Raw genomic sequence first — 23,500 nt, 5'->3', positions numbered from 1 at the left:
GACCCGTGTGCAAAGTTTCAAGAGTTTTAGAGGATGTTAAGGGCCCCAAAAGCCCCCAAAACCTTGATCAACAATAATTAAAAGCTTTGTCACTCAAACAGACACATCCCCCTCCCCCCACAGACACAGAGGTATGCAGAGAGAGGGAGAGAGGGACAGAGATTACTCCAAAACATCCCATTCAAACCAAAATATCTGACTTCCTGTTGTTCGGAACCAAAATCTGTAAATTAGAAAGTTGTCCGGCTTGATCTGAACAATATGCCTACCGAGTTTTAAGATTGCAGGTAAAACTATGAAACTAACCCTCTCACTTTTGTCAAAAGGTGGCGCTACTGAGTCCCTGCACCACGCCCGTTCCTGAAACTTTGCACATGTCTACTGGCTAATATATGTGACATGTCTGTCGAGTTTCATGCAATTTCAAGCATGCTAAGAGTCTCAAAAGCATCAAAAAAGAATTTTAAAGTTTGATGTGTTGCCACGGCAACAGTATCAAAGATATCAAGAATCCATTCACAGGTCTACATATGGCGTATGTTTACATTATACAGATGAAGTTTGAAGCAAATTGGGTTAAAATAAGAGGGTGATTTCGAAGCATTTTGAAAGTGACACACTTCCTGCTGCCAGTTGGTGGCGCTATAACTTTGACTCACAAAAGTCACATCCATGTGATCGGCCTCTTACAACGAACACACTGCTGAAGTTTCATCAAGATCAGTTAATGTATGCAGAAGTTATAACACACTTCCTGTTTCACGTTTCTCGCCATAATTTCGTTTCCTCGCCACGGCCACACCGTTCGAGATATCAAAAATCCCCTCGCAATTTTTCATCCTCAATGTCTTGACTTCATGCTGACCGAGTTTCGTGGCATTTCTTTGAATTCTCTAGGAGAAGTACTTTAAATTCCATTGCATGCGTTTTACAAACAACCCTAAATAGCCGACTTCCTGTTGGGCTGGGGTAAAAAGTAAGAGCATGAAGTATATATGAACCGATGAGATCTATATGTGTACCGAGTTTCATATTCTTACATACAAGCGTGTTTGATTTATGGACCAAGTTTTCGGACCCCGTTCCAGGGGGCGCTGTCGAGCCCCCCTGCCACGCCCGGGTACCATCTTCACCCCGACCCTGATGGCCGCGGGTTCTGACCCGCGTGCAAAGTTTCAAGAGTTTTCGTGCACGTTAAGAGCCCCAAAAGTGCCCGAATAGTCGTAAGAAAAATAAAAGAGGAGAAAAAAAAAAAAAATAATCCTAAGGAAAACAATAGGGCCTTCGCCTTTTCAAGGCTTGGGCCCTAATAATCCTTAGGAAAACAATAGGGCCTTCGCCTTTTCAAGGCTTGGGCCCTAATAATAATAATAATAATAATAATAATAATAATAATAATAATCCTTAGGAAAACAAAAGGACCTTCGCCTTTTCAAGGCTTGGGCCCTAATAATAATAATAATAATAATAATAATAATAATAATAATAATAATAATAATAATAATAATAATAATAATAATAATAATAATAATCCTTAGGAAAACAATAGGGCCTTCGCCTCTTCAAGGCTTGGGCCCTAATAATAATAATAATAATCCTTGGGAAAACAATAGGGCCTTCTCCTTTTCAAGGCTTGGGCCCTAAATAATAATAATAATCCTTAGGAAAACAATAGGGCCTTTGCCTTTTCAAGGCTTGGGCCCTAATAATAAGTGAAAAGCATTGCGTAATATAAAAGTCACGTGTAGAAGGCGGTTACTCAAAAACCAAAACAAAAATGAGTTTAAAACCACAACCAAGACAGAATATAGGCTAGGTTGTTTATGTTTTACAATAGTAGCCTATGGGCTTATTTTTTTTTACGAAATGTCAATCTTCATCTTTATAACAGAAGATAAAATACAATACAACAATCTTCAAGATACGGTAAATCTTCAAAATTTGTAACGGATTGTCACCTTAAAAAGTGTCTTTTGTGATGGAACAAGCAATGCTACATATATAGCCTCATAAGTTGTCCTTATGAAAGATGCAAGCTAATCCTTTTTGCCTCCCTTTAATTCGAATACATCCGTGAACATATTGGCCAGTTTTGAAAAGTGCTTTGAATGTAGTCCGTCTTATACAGCCTCAACAAAAATGTGTTTCTACCCAGAAATATAAAATGATTTACATGATATGGCAAGATGAGAGAGGGGGTAAAATCTTTGCGTGGCAGGTGGAGCTGCCACTCGACCAGTCACGGCCATGTTCCATCCAGACATTATAGCACATATGTGACAGAAAATTACGTGATGTGACGTAACATAGGTATCTTGTATAATATAGTGAACGGAGTCCATTATTCATGAATAAAAATTGTTCAGTCTTTAGAAAATCCTTTGCAAGCCCAGTTTAAAATAATTTTTTGTTATCATCTGCTTTGTGGGGAAATAATCAGGGCAGTGGATGATTCTGAATTAAATTGCTGTTTACTGACACAGTGATTTACTTTTTGTCCTTTTTTTCAGATCATTAATCCACATCATTTTCAAGTAAGCAAGTATAATAAGCCAATCCTTGACGACAGCTTGATTGAACAAATCATTGACTAAATCACAGTAGCATACTTTTACTTGTATTAGATGCCTTGACTCAACGTCTTACAACGGCAAACACCTATGACTTAGCTCAAACTGTACAGAAGTGGCTGCCCTACGCCCCAGACCGAGTGGGAGGAGCTGGAAGACAGATGCTGCAGGAGTTAGCACGTTAAAAGAAAAAAAGGAAATAATACAATAAAAATGATATAGCCTTATAATAATGTTTTTAATATTATATTAAAATTACAGACCTTCAGATTAAACCTGTGCTATACTAAAACACCATTGAAGTTTTGTTGATATGCTGGGATTTCAACATTGTTTTAATATCCATTGTAATCGAAATACCATTGGAATTCTGTTGATCTCTAGGTAAGATTTAAACGTTGTTTCAATGATAATAGAGGGTGCAACATGATGAAGAATCAACATCAGATTCAGAGTTCGGCGTTGATTCAAAGAATTTATCGTTGACAGCGGGATGTTGATTTAACATCGTTTCAATACTATTCGCTATCTGGGTATTAAGCTGGGGGGGGGAAATCGTTCTTAAAACGATTCCAACGATTAGTACCGTTATCATTATAGTTGTGGTGTGGACTATTCTTTTATATTTAGAACGATTTTTAGAACTGTATTATATGTATCGTTGTAGTTTATATTATATATAGTTTGCAAGGGTAACTTAACATGTGACGTCACGAGCGTTACGGAAGCCTTCCGGGCTCACACACGTGAATCGTCACACTACTGGGTCTGGCTAGAGATCCTTGAGAAGAGACAACTGGTGAGTCTGAGTTAAAGGCGCATTCAAAATTATGCACACACAAATAATATCTTGAATAACAGTGGAGTAAAACTCACAGGCATCTAGCTCGCTTTCAATCCTCATTAAATCCTCTTGTTTTGACTTTAAATCACAGGAGCGAACTGAAGCTAATGCTAACAGAATTAGCACACACGTTGTACACCAATATAAACTGTTAGCATGAGCTAATAGCTATTGTGTGCTAGAATATTCCGTCTTTGTTTAAACTTGTTTTAACTTTGTTTTAATACAGTGAGCATATCCAAGCTTATCCACGTTAACATCAATTGTTACAGATCTGAAGCTAGTTAGTTTGTAAGTTTCTTAACGTTACATTGGCTACTATTTATCATTTGAATCAAGTGTAAGTTACAGAGTTGATAACTGAGGACGTTAAGTCAAATGATTAAACCTAGAAAATGAAATTTTGGTAACACTTTATTTTGATGGTCCCTTTTGAATATTCTACCGACTGTAAGTAACTTTGCAACTACATGTTAACTGACTCTCATTGGAGTATTCGTAGACTGTCTGCTTAATATCTGCTAACTCTTTACTTTGATTCTTCCCAACAGGCACTCTACTGACTAGTAACTTTGCAACTACTTGTCGACTTATTCTAACCCTAAACCTACCAGTCTACTAATAAAGGAACCATAAAAATAAAGTGAAACCGAAATTTTAACTTGACAACTTGAATATATATTTTGCAACATTAGAATGATCTCGCACTCAACTAAACCTCCATCATTCTTGTCAAACTGATTTGCAAACAATTATCATACTTTCTGTCTGTAATTTTGTAGGCTATTCAGTAATTATAACACTTAACTTTGTCTCTTAGGTTTGCTTAACACATTTATTTGGTGTGGTTCAAGCCTCAAGACAGAATGGCAGACACAAAGCGTCTTGCGTTTTCCATTATCCAATTTCTCCATGATCAGCTGTCCTCTGGGGGACTGTCATCAGATGCTCAAGAAAGCTTAGAAGGTAAAACCTCAGCGCTGGACAGTGGCAGTGTTATGTTATTGGTTATTAATTAACAGGTCCTAATTTGCCCGTTTATCTAGTTGCCATCCAGTGCCTGGAGACAGCATTTGGCATCTCTGTAGAGGACCAGAGCTTAGCAGTCAGTCAGTCTCTGCCAGAGGTATTTGCCTCAGCAACTAAACAGGTAAAAGCTGTTCTTGCATGTCATCTAAACCATGTTGTTTTGAAATGTTTATTTATAGTACTGAATGCGCTCTCATAAATTGTTATATATAGCAGACTGCAACACAAGATAAGACCAGTTCATCCAGTGATTCACCTTCAGAGGAGCAGTTAGCAGAGGCAGAGCATCTGAAAACAGACGGTAAGAACATCACACTTTTACCATTTCAGGGTGCTTCATATGGTCTAATCACTCAAAGTAGGGTTGGGCGGTATATCGAGTTTGTACAATATATCGATATTTTTTTCCCCACGATATGGAAGGAGGCAATACCGTTTATATCGATACAGTAGTTTGATACAAGCACATCTGAAAATAGTGGAGTACGCAGTGTGAGCTCCTGCAGTGAAAGAACAGTACAATTTGTCGTAAACATGACACAAGCTTATTAAGCACTTCAAAATAACTGGTAAGATAGTTAACAAGTTTAAAGTTAACAAGTTTATATTATTCATCTGTAAATGTTCAAACAAATCAAACAAATATGTCCATTTCACTGTCAGGAGAGGACGAGCTTCTGCAAATGAATCTCCGCTAAAATTCAAGCTTCCGTGAATGAGCGCTACCGCGCGCATACGCGCCAAACAGACGAGCACAATAGAACAGTAGCGCAATAATTCTGACTAAAATACATATTACTAAAATATTTGTTGTTGGAGACAATAAATGTGCCATATGTGGAATTTTAAACCTACAAGTATATTTTTATGAAAGTGACCATTATAATGGGGTAATCAAATGCAGGCTAAAATAATTAGTTTGTGCTTTTGTTTTTATTTTCATATTTAGTTTAGCCTTTAGTCATTTTTAAAAACAAAAGCATTATTTTTGTTTTTAGTTTGTAATGTTACAAAGTTAGAATGTAATGTGATTTTAACCACCTTTTTGCACATAATATATTGCATAGCCTACATTACATTCCCTATTTGTTTCCATATCCTTCAATATCATTGTTTGGATATCATTGAGCAGGATGTGAAATAACATTTTTTTTTTTAAATAATTACATTTTCTTTATCCAAATAGAAAAACGTAGAAAGTACCGAGATATATATCGTATATCTCCATTTAACCAAAAAATACCGAGATATGATTTTTTGGCCATATCGCCCAGCCCTAATTCAAAGTATGCATGTATGTTCCTTCAGGCAACAATCAGATGAAGGTAGAGAACTTCAGTGCAGCCATTGAGTTCTATTCTAAAGCCATCCAGCTTAATCCTCAAAATGCTGTCTACTATTGCAACAGGTACTTGCACAATTTCATTAATTTTTTTTTTTTTAATGCTGTAGTATTTTCATTATTTAAAAGGGGTGTAACGATACACATCATGATTTGTTCATTACACAATACTGATCTCATAATACAGTACTCACAATTTTTAAAAAAATATTTTTAAATTATTACTTTAAATTATTACTTTTAAAACTTAAGTGGTTTAGCAGAAAACAGAATTGTTAGAAATATATGCTTGCATATTATTACATGCAATACATTTAAAAAGTTTTAAATATTTATTTTATTAAATTAATTTTATTTTAATTAATAATAATAATAATAACAATTAAAAAAACATGGAAATTCAAATTTGTGACGTTATGACGTAATGCAATACATTTAAAAAGTTTGAAATATTTATTTTATTAAATTAATTTTATTTTAATTAATAATAATAATAATAATAATAACAATTAAAAAAACATGGAAATTCAAATTTGTGACGTTATGAGTTTTACCGAATTTGCTGCTAAATTAATATTTGATAGTATTTATAACTTTTTTGATTGATTTTTATTACTTTCTAGAGCTGCGGCTTATAGCAAACTGGGGAACTATGCCGGAGCTGTTCAAGACTGTGAACGTGCCATTGGAATCGATCCAAACTACAGTAAAGCATATGGACGGATGGGGTAATTAAAAAAAAAATCCTGTTAAAATGTACAGCACAGTTTTTACACTTTCAGAGAAATTTTTTAAGGCCAATTGATTTTGTTTTTTGTTAAGGTCACATATATGGGAAATAATTTCTTCGCACCTTAAAAAGTTTCCACAAAAAAAAAATGAAGGTCCTAAAAAGTCTAAAATATTTAAATGGTAGAATAGCAGTAATCATGATATGGTCTAATGTGATTATTACATTTCAGAAGGTTATGGTTTAATTAAATGTGAACACTCAATTTTGATATCATGGTGACTTCAAAATGTGCAAAGTTCTCTTTTTTTATGGAATATTGCAGTATTTATTATAAATGATTTATCCATGCACAATATTGTTATTTTTTAAATTAATGTGCCCTTGTAATATTTAATCAAACTATTTTGATTAGGCTAAATATTTTTAGAGTGCGTATTTTATCTCTTTGAATCAGCACCTGGAAGTAGTAAAGCATATACATTTTAAAATAAGAGTCCCAGTGTATTTCAGGCTAGTTTACAAGTAAAATATCCTGCATTCTGCATAAAATATTTGTCTTGTTATAATTGGTATTTTGGTTACAAAACAAAGTAACAAACTGTATCTGCATTTAATTCAGTGTGGCTTCTCTCTGGGCCACATCGTCACAGGATGGAAGTACTAAAAACATTATTAAATACATTCTGTTATTCATTTTTAATACTCTTGGCGCTATAGTATGTCATCTGTCTTTCTGTCAGTGTTTTCAAAATGTGCAAAGTTCTCTTTTTTATGGAATATTGCAGTATTTATTATAAATGATTTATCCATGCACAATATTGTAATTATTTTTTAATTAATGTGCCCTTGTAATATTTAATCAAACTATTTTGATTAGGTTAAATATTTTTAGAGTGCGTATTTTATCTCTTTGAATCAGCACCTGGAAGTAGTAAAGCATATACATTTTAAAATAAGAGTCCCAGTGTATTTCAGGCTAGTTTTCAATTAAAATATCCTGCATTCTGCAAAAAATATTTGTCCTGTTATAATTGGTATTTTGGTTACAAAACAAACTGTATCTGCATTTAATTCAGTGTGGCTTCTCTCTGGGCCACATCGTCAAAGGATGGAAGTACTAAAAACATTATTAAATACATTCTGTTATTCATTTTTAATACTCTTGGCGCTATAGTATGTCATCTGTCTTTCTATAAATACATCATTAGTCAAATCTTACATAAGTGAAATCTAATATCACTCAACCTCTTATTCGGGTGTATTAATTTACCAATTTTAATGCATACTGTATACATTTTATGACCACGGAGAGAGACCATTTTTTGCAGAGTGATTGGTCTGGTAGATTGTTAAACTCTGCAGGTCAGTGGTTTAAAAAAGGTCTTAAAAAGCCTTAAATAAATAAAAAAAACCTGAAGATACCCTGATTTACTTTACTCCGATATTAAGCGATGTTGATGTGGCATTTATTTTTCTTTATGTTTTGCTTAAAAACAAGACTTGCTCTTGCAAGTTTGAACAAATACTCAGAGGCTGTGTGCTACTACAAGAAAGCACTGGAGCTGGACCCTGACAATGACACCTACAAAGTCAACCTGCAAATAGCAGAACAGAAGATGAAGGAAACGCAGTCCAGCCCAGTGAGTCCACAGAACCCCCCAGATCACAGGCAGGTTTTGTCACTTTGTGTAATATAGATAATCTTAAGGTCATGTGTTTATCTTTGATAGGCAGGGGGTTTGGGTGGAGTCGACCTGGCTGGTTTGCTAAGTAACCCTGGCTTCATGAACATGGCGAGTAGAAATATATCTAAAATGCTCATCATTAATGCTTACTTATGCTCATCACTAACTCACTGTCACTCTCTTTAGGCATCTAATTTAATGAACAACCCACAAGTGCAACAATTGTGAGTAGACAACTTAAAGCACATCATTTATTATACATCTAAGTGTAACTACACACTTCAGCCATGTCATCTGCAGCTTTAAATGCTACAGCCCTTTAAAGGGGAACTTGGCAACTCTAGCCATTTCTTCGCTGATTTTCACTTTTGTTGTCGCATGTTTTCTCAACGAGCTCCCCCTACAGCTGTGGGGCGTATATTTCACAACACTGTCGTAAAAAAACTCACTTGCGGCACCCTCCTCCCCCTTTCTACTGCTGCTCATGTGCATTTATTATTATCTGAGGCGGCCATTTTTATCGTGTGGAGCTATGTCTACCGAGGTGGGTAATACATCATAGACATTGAGGAGGGCCTGTATGTTTATGTCGAATTGCCGTAAAGCAGTTAGTGTTTCTCGCTCATTCTCGCTTCACACAAGACTTCCTATTTCCAACTTACCGGGACGTTAGTCCCCATGTTGCAAGGTTGGTTTTCCACCTGGGAACGTTGGGGGGAGCGGGGAGTCACCGTTTTCACCATAACAGGTTATTTAACCAATCCAAATGATTTCTAAACGGTTTTATTAAGTTGAAATAGTTGCCAAGTTCCCCTTTTTTAAGGTTCAGGTGGATTCTGATTTGGCTGTCAGTGATTTTATCATTCATTAGCTGAAAGATATGTTCTGAAAGTGATTCCAATTATATCGTCTGCTATTTTCTTTATAGTTGTGACATGGGCTTCCCTATTCTCATATAATTAAAACTAGGGCTGGGCGATAAAACAGTCTCGATATAATTTCCCTCGATAAAACAATAACAAGAGTTCGATATGTTTATGCGGCAAAAACAGAACGAAACAAGGCTACTCATTTGAACCGCACACCACGGACCATTTATCCGCTCGGATCAAAGTTCAAATGGCAAAGCAGCGCAAGCTTACTATAATAGATATATTTACGTCATGCGAATACTAAACAGCGCTGTGAGATCCATTGAGAAGCACTTGAATTCAGTGATGAACACAAATGTCTCTTGATTTAAACTAGTTTAAAGCCAGATGAAGCAGTGCCGACAAACAGGAGAAACACTGGCTCATTTATCAATCTGACGTAGAATCATGATCGTACGTTGATAAATGTGGTGCCTGAAAACAATCATCATTTCAATTTCACACCCCTAAAAATTAATGTTCTAGAAGCCTTTGGATTTACGACATTGAGACAAAACAAGAATGAGACATAAGTTGCTATAATATAAAATGATATATTAAACTATAAAATAAAACACAAATTAGGCTATAGCGGCATTCATTATAAACAACATACAAATGTCAAGCCAAAATTAATTTATTTAAAGTGAAACTGAAACGGCAATGGGCTCACCTCGCTCATTTGTTTCCATATTTGCCGTGTAACATTTGGTTGCTAAAATAGTATTAATTTTGTAAATAAGGCTTTGTACTTCTCGTGTTCAAATATCCACGTAAAACGGCGTCCTTAACATGTGTAAAAATGTGTTTGTTTGGGCGCTGGGGACTCTGATTTCACAGCGGACCATTTAATTTGATCAGTGTTACTTTTATGTTTGATTGACTGCATTTAAGTTTGATGAATGGATGAAATGTTAAGTTAGCAACGCTAGACTAGACCTGATGTGTTGCGTGTGCGCATATTGGCTCGTTTCCACTGAGCAGTACGGTACGGTATAGTACGGTTCGGGTCGGGTCGGGTCAGTAAACCATGATCCAGCTAGCGTTTCCACCGCCAACAGTACCCTACTTGATAGGCGTGGTGTTTGCCGGAAAGAAGCGATCAACGTCATTTTCGCGCGAAGAAGAAAGCGACAAAGTAAACACCAATGGATGGCATATAGCAGATCTTGTCCTTGCTTCTCGGCATGTTTGTCACAAGAAGACAAGCGCCGACATTAGGCATTTCTCAATACCAAGTATGTAAAGTTCTCAGCAGAAGGACTCCCGAGGACGCGAGTCCGGTAATTCTCCAAATGGAACAGCGCGTTCTTGAAAGCGTCACTCAGCTCGCTCTGCATGTACATTTTAGGCAACAATAACACGAAATATGTTATAAAACACCACTCTGCATCTTTTCGTTTTCATTTAAATACATTTTAAACATTATAGGCACACAAATGTATAGAGTATAGAACTGATTATACAGCTCTATAGGCAATGTATAGAGCTGATTATATACATGTTTAACGTTAGCCTATTTATAACAAAACGAAATATAAAACACAACCCTGCATCTTTTCGTTTAAATTAAAAAAAAATATTAAACATATTCCAGGCAATATGTGCATTTGTACAAATGTTGCAATAAACAACATTACAGTGATAATCTTGTAATAAAAAATGACAAAACTCAACCCTATCTCTTTTTGTTAAATTTCAGTTCTATCAATAATAGCCATTATAAAAGTATAAGTAAAAGGTAACGTTACAAGAAGCTATACAATAAGAAATAAAGCAAACAATTCAGTCAAATATACAAATTCAGCACTAGTCTAACGTTAACTTTACAACGGAAACGTTATAGCCTAAATATATGAAACTTCACTTAGCCCCGAGCCAAAACGATTGGCCAGGGAACGAATTATCGATTCACGAGACCAAAGATGACCCGTTAGATATACACAAGACGAATTACCACTACAGAGTCAGCGGCAAACGTCAGAACGACTAGCCGAGTAAAGGCTGTTCCAGGCGGGGAACATGAGCGCCGAGCGCCCGGTGATCGCCTGGAATGGATCAAATTATCATAAATCATTATAAATAAGCCGCAGATTTGAGCTTTAAACTACTACCTTCTCGCCTCAAAAACTCTTAAAACTACATTTCGTGAAAGAATAACCGTAGTATTATATTCCAACTGTATATTAAAAATGGCGCTTCTTATGTTGTCATTCCCCTGGTAGCTCGCGCAAGTGACGATACTCTGTCAACCAATCAGCGTTCTGCAGTGAGTCTAGCTCCTCCCTTTAGTACCGTACCACTGTGCTAGGTACCCCAACGGAAGGGTACCCAAAAAGTGGTATGGTACGGTTCGGCTTTTTGGTACCATTCACAACTTTTGACAGTGGAAACGCAAATAATTGCTTACCGTACCGAACTGTACCGTAACGTACCGCTCAGTGGATGTGAGCCATATGATTTGCCTGCACGATCAGTTGGATAAAATAAAGATATAAAGAACAGTGTCACAAAAACGAGTATAGCTTGTACTACCTGTTGCAGTTTTTTTTCTTTTGTTACTCTGTTGATTATTTAATGAAATATATATTTTATATTTTTGTTATTGTATATACTAAATTCGGTTTAATCGGCTCACAAAAGCGCATATAAAGATAAAGCCATGAAAAAAAAACAATTGAGGTATTTTTAATGGGTCACAGACACCCATTTATTCTAATTTAATTTGACATTCTAATCTTAACGGTTAATGATCAACTAATTAGCTTCGGTTGTTGTTCAAGAAAATAATCGAAATGAACAAAATCCACTTATTACGGTTCTCCACCGGATTTACTATGCTTCACGCAAGTTCACTTCACACTAACTCTTACGTACACAAGCTGAGACCTGTCTTGAGATGTGATCGTAGCCACCGCTTGCATCTATACGTTTTTTTGTGGAAACAACCATACGCTCGTTTTGTAAATGACAAAATGTAAATACACTGTATGTAACGATACTGTCGGAAGGCTTTTTAGTCTACAAATCGCCATCATTTACTTTTTTTTTACTGGATTAACGATAGTAACACTAGCTGCTCCATGGTATTGTGGCAGAAATGTGGGATATTCATATCGAATTTTATTATATTGTTAATATTTCCGGAAGAAAATAGTCAAGTCAAGTCATCCTCATTTATATAGCGCTTTTAACAATGTAGATTGTTTCAAAGCAGCTTTACAGAGATAAACATATAATTTAAGGTAACAGAGATTGGTTTGGTTTTATAGTGTTTCTTGAAAAATGTTTTTTCCAGCTAAAATTAGTTTTGATTGATTCACTTCCGTCTAAATGATCATTTGTTATTAAATTAGGGGCCGCTAAGACGACACCGTTCTCTCTAAACAGACTTTAAACGTGAACCTGTAATAGACGCTGATGGCGTTCACATGCGGATTAAGAATTGATTCTATAGTTATGTGCGTTTGAATATATGTGCGCAGGTTTGTAATTCCTTACAAACCAGGCCTAAACAAACTACTTGTCTTGTCTATAAATTTTGATGCAGAATTTTATTTTATCTTATCACTTTGGGTAGGTACGCGAACCGAAAATTCCACAACGCTTTATCTGTAGAGTGGTATAGGGATCCTCCATAGGGAGAGGCTAGTTGGGACTTCAGCATTGCATTGTCATCAGGTCCAGGCGGAAGTCCTTCGTCAGATCTGGAAACGGCCTGGATCCGGCAGGCTGCGGGAAAACCTAGGGATAAACAAAGATACTAAAATTAGCGTAGATGCCATTCTTCTTATGATGTAACGAGTACATCAGGATTTAAGGGAAGTGTTCCCAGTTCCGGCTGACCTAATCTAAGCAGCCTAATATTGAATTATAGAAGTCTATAGAGTGTTATGTGAATGTTAGGTCAAAGAGATGCGTTTTTAGTCTAGCTTTGAACTGACAGACTGTGTCTGCTTCCCGGACAATGTTAGGAAGATTGTTCCAAAGTTTTGGTGCTAAATAGGTAAAGGATCTACCGCCAGCAGTCGATTTAGATATTCTAGGTATTATCAACTGGCCAGAACTTTGAGATCGCAATAGCATCACAGTCAAGCTTAAGTTCAGTGATGTTTCATTTTTGTTAATTTTTGTTAAAAAAAGTTAATTTAGTTAATTTATTTTTATATATATATATATATATATATATATATATATATATATATATATATATATATATATGTATGTATACTATATATATATAGCGCCGCTCTGGAGTAAACTGTGATGTCATCGTTCAGTTCTTGTATAATAGTGTCAATGCAGGCAGATCAATATTATTGTTGAATATTAAATTAAATGTCACATTCAATGTCCCCAACTAAGCAAGCCAAGCCAATGGCAACAAAGGTGGAAAAAGTCAACAGGGGCAGGGAACCAAAACTCCATCAGGTGACAGAATGGAGAAAAAAACCATGGGAGAACCCAGGCTCAGTGGGCCAGTTCTCCTCTGGCCAATGAACGAACAGTGTATGTTTATGATTCAGGCAACATTATAGGTCAGAAGTCAGATTGGATCAGAACTTTCACAATATTAACCAGTTCCATCTGGTTGGGGTCAGAGTCATCACGCCGGTATGGAGACGAGTTTGTCCATGAGGCCTTCACAGGGCTGATGAGGCTGGCACTTCAGGGATGCGTTGTCGTCGTGTCCATGCGATGGTCCTTCATCAGATCTGGATCCGGCTGACTGCAGTAAACCTCGGGATAAACGGAGACTAATATTAGCGTAGACGCCATCCTTATTTTGATGTACCAAGTACATCAGGATTTATGGGAAATGTTCCCGGTTCCGGCTGATCTAAACTATGCAGCCTAACATTGAATTATAGAAGTCTATAATGTGTTATGTGTATGCCTAGCCAAAGAGCTGTGTTTTTAGTCTAGACTTGAACTTGACAGACCGTGTCTGCTTCCCGGACAATGTTAGGAAGATTGTTACAAAGTTTTGGTGCTAAATAGGAAAAGGATCTACCGCCAGCAATCGATTTTGATATTTTAGGAATTATCAACTGGCCAGAATTTTGAGATCGCAATAGACTTGAAGGACTATAATGCGTTAAGAGCTCGCTCAAGTACTGGGGCGCTAAGCCATTTAGTGCTTTGTAAGTAATCAGCGATATTTTAAAATGTATGCCTACTTTAACAGGTAGCCAATGCAGTGTTGACAGAACCGGGCTAATATGGTCATAGTTCCTGGTTCTGGTAAGAACTCTAGCTGCTGCATTTTTGGACCAGCTGTAGTTTATTAAATGTGCAGGGCAACCACCCAGTAGAGCATTGCAATAATCCAGCCTTGATGTCATGAACGCATTAACTAATTGTTCTGCATTTTTAATTGAGAGCATTATTTTTAAGATAGAAAAATGCGGTTTTACAGATACTAGACACTTCACTTTCAAATGAAGAAATGGTATCAAAGAGCACACCCAGGTTCCTAGCCGGCGACGAGGACTTGACAGAGCAGAGCATCAAGTGTTAGACCAGGGGTTCTCAAACTTTTTGTGTGTGTGGACCACTATTTGTAATCAAGATTTTTCGCGGACCACCTCATAATACACAAAATCATTTTTGACACTAATGAGAGCTGTCTCAGTACTATGATACGGTCTGAATCCTGATTGAAAATCCGCACAAGACACCATTTCTTTCTAAAAACGAACATAGTTGTGAAGATACTGCCTTTACTAGTATCTTTGACTTGAAAGGTAGATTCGAGATTGGCCTGTAATTGACTAATTCTGTAGGATCAAGTTGCGTTTTTTAACAAGCAGTTTAATCATATCCAGCTTCATTTTTTTTGGTACGTATCCTAATAACAAAGATGAATTGGTATTAAGAAGAGGATCTATGACCTCTGGAAGCATCTCTTTCAGTAGTTTAGTCGGTATAGGATCTAACATGCATGTTGTCGATTTAGATGATTTAACGAGTTTATAAAATTCACCCTATCATCTAGCAATGAATGAATAAAAATTGTCGTTCAGGGAGACTAGTAATGCACTGTCTGATGCGATACTGTAGTAGATGGTTGCATAGTTACAAAGTTACAAGATTGATAATATCAGGGAGAAAATTACAAAAGTAAAAAAGTTCATAAAGTCATTACTGCTGTGCTGCTTGGAAACGTCTGGGCATGAAGCTTTATTTTTCGTTAGTTTAGCCACTGTTTAAAATAAATACCTAGTTTTTATTTTGACCTAGGTTTTGTTTATTTTCTTCTAATAGGGTTGAAAAATAAGCAGATCTAGCAATTTTTAAGGCATCTCTGTATGCAATCGTGCTCTCTTTCCATAAAATGTGCAATACGTGTTGTTTTGTTTTCTTCCAGTTGCGCTCCATTTTTCTGGCTGCTCTCTTAAGGGCTTGAGTGTGCTCGTTGTACCATGGCATTGGACTATTCTTCTTTAAGCGCAGAGGAGCAACTGTGTCTAAAGTGCTGGAAAAGAGAGAGTTAGAAGTTTCTGTCACAATATTGAGTTCAAAGCTATCTGGGATGCTGAGATGATGAAACTAATCAGGAAGATTATTTATAAAGCAATCTTTTGTGGCAGAAGTGATAGGTCTAACATATTTGTAACACGGAGTCGGCTTTGCAGCCTTGGCTAAATGAAGTTTACACGAGTTTTAGTTTTCTTTTAAGTTTTCTTTTTTGTTATCTACATGTATATTAAAATCACCAACAATTAGGACTTTATTTGCAGCCAGTACTAACTGCAGTCAGCAAATTCTTTGATAAAGTCTGTATGGTGGCCTGTATACTGTAGCCAGCCCAAATCTCAAATTTGATTTATCATTTACACTAGATATTGTTAAATTAAGCACCAACACTTCAAACGAATTATATTTGAAACTAGACTTCTTAGTAATTCTGAAAATATTACTATAAATTAAAGCAACACCTCCCCCTTGGCCTTTCATACAAGGCTCATGTTTATAACCGTAATCTTGGTGGGTGGACTCATTTAAAGTAATGTTATTATTTGGTTTTAGCCAGGTTTCTGTCAAACACAGCACATCTAGTTTATAGTCTGTTATCATATCATTAACAATAAATGCTTTTGAAGTAAGGGATTGAATATTCAGCAAACCAAGCTTTATCATTTGTTCATTTGTATTATATCTTTTCTTTATTTGTTGAACATCAATAAAATTTTTACCCTTAGATGGGTTCGGAAGTTATTTGTATTTCCTAATTTGGGGAACAGACAGTGTCTTTGTGATGATATCTAGGTGAAAGAGTCTCTATGTGATGGGGTTTATCTGACCTCAGTGACGTGAGATAGGCTTGCCGCGATTGACGGTGTTACCGGTTTTAAGCGCCATCACCGGTGACATCACTTTCCCACCGTGACACTGCGCTGTCTTGACTTTTTTAAAGTATTCGTTTTTGCTAAAATATTTATTTGAATTAATTAAAAATAATAATTATCAATTATTTAGTTCAGAAGAGAGCATACATTATAATTAAAAACTGAACTGCGCAGTGCGTGCCAAGAGCCAGTCATGATCAGCAAGCATCAGGAGTCAAATTCCATTTAGCACGTGTGGAGATTTTATATTCGTCTCTTAGACCCCATTTACACCTGGTATTAAAATGAGATCTGTATCCAGATAAGTTATCCGGATAATAAGTGTTCTGATCTTACCGATTCCATTTACACCTGGCCACATAAATGTGTTTTTGCAAAACGGATATAAATCCGACTTCAACTCCCGCGCTATGATTTAATGGATTGCACGCCACCGAAAGCAACAGAGGTGAGCTGCATTTTATTGATCATCAGCTCATTTCAAAATCAAAGACAGCAATAAGAAAAAGTGCCAACAGCCCTGGTAAGATAATTTCGTTTTTTTACTTGAAGATGATTGTGTGTTAAGCGTCTGTGTCTGTGACTTACTTTCACTTTTATTTGCGATGTTTGCACGTTGGCTTGATGAATAGACGCTCAGCTGCTCATCTGCGGTAATGCGTGTTGCAGTAGCGTCGTCATATCTGACATGAAATAGCCTATATAACACTCTCACACGTTTATTTTTTTTAGCATTTTTGGGAGGAGTAAAATATACATATGTGGTTTCAACAACCAGATTGCGTTTACACCTAGTAAAGATCCGAACACAATGCAGCCAGACTACCTCCAGATGTGGTCAGGCAGATCCGATCACAACGTATTTACACCTTGCATTAACAGGCGGTTTTTATTATCTGGATAACTTATCTGGATACAGATCGCATTTTAATACCAGGTGTAAATGGGGTCTTATTTATTTGGTTTTATCTTATTTAAACTTTGTGTAATTTATTTAGGCCTATTTTATTTTCTTATTCGTTAATAAATGTTTTATGGTTCTTATTTGTTTGGGCCCAGTTTGCCGATTTTCACTTTTTTCAGCCTATGCATGGGGTTATTTTTATTCCTTCGTTATGCTAATAAAAGTTCTGTCTATAAATAAAAGTTTTATTATCAGCGAGTTTTTTTTTTTTTTTGTCCATTCAAGCAATTGACGCTGAATTGCCAATTGACGCTTATTTCGAAAGTTAAAGTATAACGCGCACGCATTTAAAAGCTATTTAACTTCCCCGCCCCCCACGGTGACACCGCGATTACCGGTGTTGTCACACGTCGATTAACCGGTGGGAAAATTTCCTCACCGCCGCAACCCTAACGTGAGACGGCTAGCAGCCGGTCGGTTTTACTTCAGCCAGTTTGTCTGCATCCTGACCTTAGCCCCAGATTGTCATGTTTGAGCTCTAAGACTATGTGCCATATTACTAGAGAGAAAAGCAGCACCATCCCAGGAGGGATGAATACCATCTCTTTTCAACAGGTCAGGTCTGTCCCAAATTTTTTTCCAATTGTCTATGAATTCTATATAATTTGGCGGACACCACTTAGACAGCCAGCCATTGTTCTCTAAGCTAATCGCATCCAAAGTAGTATCTAAAGCCCTTGCTCTATTAAAATTAACCTCAATTAAAGTTTGGATGTGCATCTCTAGTTCTAAGTCAGATTGGTTTGGAACAATCAGAATATTGTCCAGTTCTTCAAAGCAGCGGTTGTTAAACACATGCGATTATTTCACCACAGGGTGTCAATGCTCCTCTAAACTAGTGACCGCGATGCTGAAATGTGATACCTAGTTAATAAGATCAGAACGAACATTTATGTATTTTAATAAAACATTTTAATCACTATTTTGTAATTTTTCATTGTCAGTTATTTTACTGTATGAAATTTACATGTTTATGCCCAAAATCCTTAATTAATATTCAAAGTAGTTGACTGTCAACTTTCTCTACGCTGCGTGCGTTACTGTTTAAGATAAATTAAATATTTAACATTTATTTAGGCACTTACTGCGCATTCAACTATTTTAAAAGAATGGAATAAAAGTACCAGAGCACACAAGCAATCCTTTTTATTAGTCAAATTACTGCAGGTTAGTGGGATATTTATTTATGATTCAGAATGCACATTTGGAAAGTATATTTATTTATACGAACATTTCAGCAGGCTCAAGATAATTCATGTTAACGCAGAAAACATGATTCATTGTTTTAATCAATTGGCAGCCATAAAATATAGTGATAATCTGCGTCCCCATGTATAAAGGTGCACTGAACGCTGTTACCGGAAACTCCCGAGATGTAATTAGTCGAAAGCGTAAGTAGTCCATTAGAATGATTATTAAAAATTGATAGTTATAGTTATTGTCCTTGGCGTGAATGGTCCTTTACCTCTTGAATGAATGTGATTGTGTATCTTGATCATTATTTTGAGTTTTAAACTATTTTTTTCTGCTTTTTAATTGGATCACGTGACCTTTGTTGGTCACACCACAACTTAGATTTGGAGGGGAAACTGTTTTCAGATATTAATAAAGAGTGTATATGTCAAACAATTTAACAAGCTTTTCTTTTTAAGAATGGCCTTTTTCTTTATAATGTCTAGACAGTTGTACCAACATTGACATTAATTTGTGTCATTAGGAGCAATTTATCAGCTGTTTCTTTGCCTGTGTAGGATGTCAGGTATGATGTCTGGGGCTTACGGTCCTATGGGTGGTGCCACCTCGCCAGGAGCAGCAGCAGCAGCAGCAGCTGCAACAACAACAGCAGCAGCAGCATCAACTGGAGGTGGTGGTGGTGACCTCTCCAGCCTCATACAGGCGTACGTTTTAACACCACTATCTTGCCATTTTCATAGTAGATCTGCACGATTAATCGTTAAAAGATTGCAATCTCAATTCAAACACTCATGTAATCTTATTCCTAAATGACAACGATTTGCCTGTCTATCGATCAAAGGTAACATTAAAATCTGTGTTGGCACTACCGTTCACTCAGAGAGAATAGTTGTCAATGTATAGGTATGAGACAGCTTCACAAACAGTCTTTTCAATCATACTGTATCAATGTTTCTGTGTTACAATAATTCAAATGATCACAGGAATACAGGGATAAAAGTTTATACTTCGGATATAATCACTGATGTCTAAAATAGCGATCAAAATCATCTTTTGAAAGAAACTTGAGGCTTCAAATAAAGATTTTTTATTCATTTTTTACACCAGTAGGTGATGACAAGTTTCTGTTAAAAAATGTGTCATTGAATCATTCATTCAAGCGATTTGTTCAAAAACACTGATTCATCCAGTACTGGAATAAGTGAGGTCTTTATAAATGAGTCATTGAATACTAATATATATATATATAACTTATAAAATTGTATAATATAAAATTTGATATAACTATAAAATTATTAATTTGACTAAATATATATATTAGTCAAATGAATAGTTTTTAAACAGACTGTAGCAATTAGCATTTGGTCAGAACATTTAGTAAATCACATTGTTTCGTAGCCTATTCAGAATTATCTCTATTTAAAAAATAAATAAAATTGTAATTCTCAATTTATCCAGTATCGTGCAGCTCTATTTCATAGTTTACCGTTAGTTTCCTAACTAAAAGTTCACGATTATCAAGTGGGGCTGACCTAGTTATTTTCTGTCATGTGATAGTGGTCAGCAATTTGCACAGCAAATGCAGCAGCAGAACCCTGAGCTTATCGAGCAGCTGAGGAGTCAAATACGCAGTCGACCTCCCAGTAGTGCTGGCAATGATGAACCCTGACACTCTCCATGGTACCACACATCACTTAATATTCAAACAGTTTATTTTATACAGTACATCTGTTCAGAACTTAACATCACTTTTATTTTGTGCAGAATTCAACTCTTGACTTGGTTGACCTGTGGAAGATAGGCTGCTACTTTTATTTTTTAAGATATACCTTGTTCCTACAACTCCAGGGACAAGACCAAGCTTATTCATCTATAAATACTGCATGTGTTCCCACAGCCCCACATTGCGGGAGCGGTCATCAGTGCACAATGTGCTCATCGTATTTGGGCACTGGACTCAAAGAAATATCTGATCAAATGAAATATCACACTGGGTTAACACTATATTCCCGAGTAATAATCATTTTTGTGGTTGTAATGAATTGCTGCTACATGGACATTATGTAGTGTTGCTGTGTTAACACCTCAGTGATTCATCTGTCCTATGACAAGTCTCTGTTTGAACTGAAAGAGGTTGGCAAGGAACATGTGCAATTTCAACATGGACAATTAAATGTCAGATTTAAAATAAGACTTGTTTTTGCATAAGCTTTGTTTCATAACTGCTTTTCATTTTTGCAACCAATGAGATTTGTCAAAATTACCATTAGCCTACCTAACTCAACATATACAGGTCCTTCTCAAAAAATTAGCATATTGTGATATAGTTCATTATTTTCCATAATGTAATGATAAAAATTAAACTTTCATATATATTAGATTCATTGCACACCAACTTAAATATTTTTATTTGTTTTAAAGGTCTTTTATTGTTTTAATACTGATGATTTTGGCATACAGCTCATGAAAACCCAAAATTCCTATCTCAAAAAATTAGCATATCATGAAAAGGGTCTCTAAACGAGCTATTAACCTAATCATCTGAATCAACTAATTAACTCTAAACACCTGCAAAAGATTCCTGAGGCTTTTAAAAACTCCCAGCCTGTTCCATTACTCAAAACCGCAATCATGGGTAAGACTGCCGACCTGACTGCTGTCCAGAAGGCCATCATTGACTACGTTTACATGCAGCCAATAACCCGTTCAAAACCGGGATATTAGCAATAACCCGGTTTTGAACGGCCATGTAAACACCGGCAAAAACCCGAATATGCTCATATCCCGGATTTTAAAAACCGGGATATTATAGCTGGGGTACCCCTTTTCTAACCCGAATTTTTGGTCATGTAAACGCGCACCGGCATATCCCCATAGTGATGTGTGTTCTGCGCATGTTCTAATCGCAAGGAATCTTGGTCTTTTGAGTAGAGAAACTTCTCGGCGCATACAAAACCCCGCGTGCAGTATACCGGAAGTAAACATGGCGAGACGCAGCACAGCATACTTTTGGAGCGAGGTCAGTAACGTTACCAGCACCAAAGCGCAAACAAAGGCGATCGCTATCTGCCCCGAACTATTCATTATCCGCGTGCTGCTGTTGTTGTTGTCTTTGGATACAGGAAGAAGAATCGGAAATGACGCATATTGCGTCTTAAGGTTGTCCGTACGTCCAGACGCTAACCGCGCGCCGCGTTTACATCGGGATATTGCAATTCCATGTATACAGGAGTAACTCTCTCTGCTCACGCATGTAAACGGGTTATCCCTAATGTTTCAGAAACCCGAATAGTGACCTTAACCCGACCATAACCCGAAATTTGGCTGCATGTAAACGTAGTCCTTGACACCCTCAAGCAAGAGGGTAAAACACAGAAAGAAATTGCGGCGTGGAATGGAGGCAATCAGCCTGTGGCACTGCTGAGGTGTTATGGAGGCCCAGGATGCTTCGATAGCGGCCTTAAGATCATCCAGAGTGTTGTGTCTTGCGTCTCTCAACTTTCTCTTCACAATATCTCACAGATTCTCTATGGGGTTCATGTCAGGAGAGTTGGCAGGCCAATTGAGCACAGTAATACCATGGTCAGTAAACCATTTACCAGTGGTTTTGGCACTGTGAGCAGGTGCCAGGTCGTGCTGAAAAATGAAATCTTCATCTCCATAAAGCTTTTCAGCAGATGGAAGCATGAAGTGCTCCAAAATCTCCTGATAGCTAGCTGCATTGACCCTGCCCTTGATAAAACACAGTGGACCAACACCAGCTGCTGACATGGCACCCCAGACCATCACTGACTGTGGGTACTCCAGTGTTGCTTATCTGTAGCCCAGGTCAGGCACTTCTGCCGCTGTTTCTGGTTCAAAAGTGGCTTGACCTGGGGAATGTGGCACCTGTAGCCCATTTCCTGCACACGCCTGTGCACGGTGGCTCTGGATGTTTCTACTCCAGACTCAGTCCACTGCTTCCGCAGGTCCCCAAGGTCTGGAATCGGTCCTTCTCCACAATCTTCCTCAGGGTCCGGTCACCTCTTCTCGTTGTGCAGCGTTTTTTGCCACACTTTTTCCTTCCCACAGACTTCCCACTGAGGTGCCTTGATACAGCACTCTGGGAACAGCCTATTTGTTCAGAAATTTCTTTCTGTGTCTTACCCTCTTGCTTGAGGGTGTCAATGATGGCCTTCTGGACAGCAGTCAGGTCGGCAGTCTTACCCATGATTGCGGTTTTGAGTAATGAAACAGGCTGGGAGTTTTTAAAAGCCTCAGGAATCTTTTGCAGGTGTTTAGAGTTAATTAGTTGATTCAGATGATTAGGTTAATAGCTCGTTTGCTAATTTTTTGAGATAGGAATTTTGGGTTTTCATGAGCTGTATGCCAAAACCATCAGTATTAAAACAATAAAAGACCTGAAATATTTCAGTTGGTGTGCAATGAATCTAAAATATATGAAAGTTTAATTTTTATCATTACATTATGGAAAATAATGAACTTTATCACAATATGCTAATTTTTTGAGAAGGACCTGTACATGACTAATTTGTTCTGGTCTGTTTCGAATTAAAGAAAATGTGTTTTTGTTTTTTTCCATTTTGGAGAACTTAGATAGTGTGTTGGTGTATTTTGAAGAAACTTTGTAACCGTTTGTAAGATCACTGTCTCAAGCTGCTTAGGCTATAGACAGCATTTTGGGCCTATGTAGAAACGTTTAGAATATGCAAGCAGACTTTGCACCCCTTAACGGTAGCAAAATATTTACAAATTGCGTTTAAAAACGGGGGCGTTTTAAACGCGCTTATGTTGGCTTGCAAACTTGCAACGCATACTAGCTAGGCAGTTCAAATAGGTTCTGAGACGCAGCCTCTGAACAGTCGCTTCAGCGGTA

General features: G+C 36.9%; 1 protein-coding gene across 2 annotated transcripts; it reads left to right on the top strand.

The window, feature by feature from the left end:
* The first annotated feature begins 2,703 nt into the window (after window positions 1-2,703).
* Window positions 2,704-20,815, top strand: sgta (small glutamine rich tetratricopeptide repeat co-chaperone alpha). Of its 2 annotated transcripts, none has more exons than XM_077202909.1 (12): window positions 2,704-3,369; window positions 4,235-4,380; window positions 4,461-4,564; window positions 4,657-4,744; window positions 5,752-5,851; window positions 6,409-6,513; window positions 8,017-8,158; window positions 8,249-8,311; window positions 8,390-8,427; window positions 19,182-19,328; window positions 20,182-20,304; window positions 20,389-20,815. In XM_077202909.1, exons 2-11 carry the CDS (start codon window positions 4,281-4,283, stop codon window positions 20,291-20,293), a joined length of 999 nt encoding a protein of 332 aa, XP_077059024.1. In that variant the 5' UTR covers window positions 2,704-3,369; window positions 4,235-4,280; the 3' UTR covers window positions 20,294-20,304; window positions 20,389-20,815. The 2 variants fall into 2 exon arrangements, with proteins under 2 accessions (XP_077059024.1, XP_077059025.1); XM_077202910.1 differs by having other exon boundaries at window positions 3,213-3,369; window positions 4,660-4,744.
* The last annotated feature ends 2,685 nt before the right edge of the window (window positions 20,816-23,500 follow it).

The sequence above is a fragment of the Siphateles boraxobius genome, unplaced genomic scaffold, assembly GCF_051911475.1.
Source record: "Siphateles boraxobius isolate OS27281-9 unplaced genomic scaffold, OSU_SipBor_1 5, whole genome shotgun sequence".
NCBI classification, from domain to species: domain Eukaryota; kingdom Metazoa; phylum Chordata; class Actinopteri; order Cypriniformes; family Leuciscidae; genus Siphateles; species Siphateles boraxobius.
This window is presented reverse-complemented; position numbering and strand designations above follow the sequence as displayed.

Bases quoted from the DNA above. Each gene is read 5' to 3' on its own strand.
- sgta (XM_077202909.1), top strand. From the start codon at position 4,281: ATGGCAGACACAAAGCGTCTTGCGTTTTCCATTATCCAATTTCTCCAT. The intron at 8,312-8,389 runs GCGAGTAGAAAT...CACTCTCTTTAG, and splicing joins ACCCTGGCTTCATGAACATG to GCATCTAATTTAATGAACAA. The intron at 19,329-20,181 runs GTACGTTTTAAC...GTCATGTGATAG, and splicing joins CTCTCCAGCCTCATACAGGC to TGGTCAGCAATTTGCACAGC.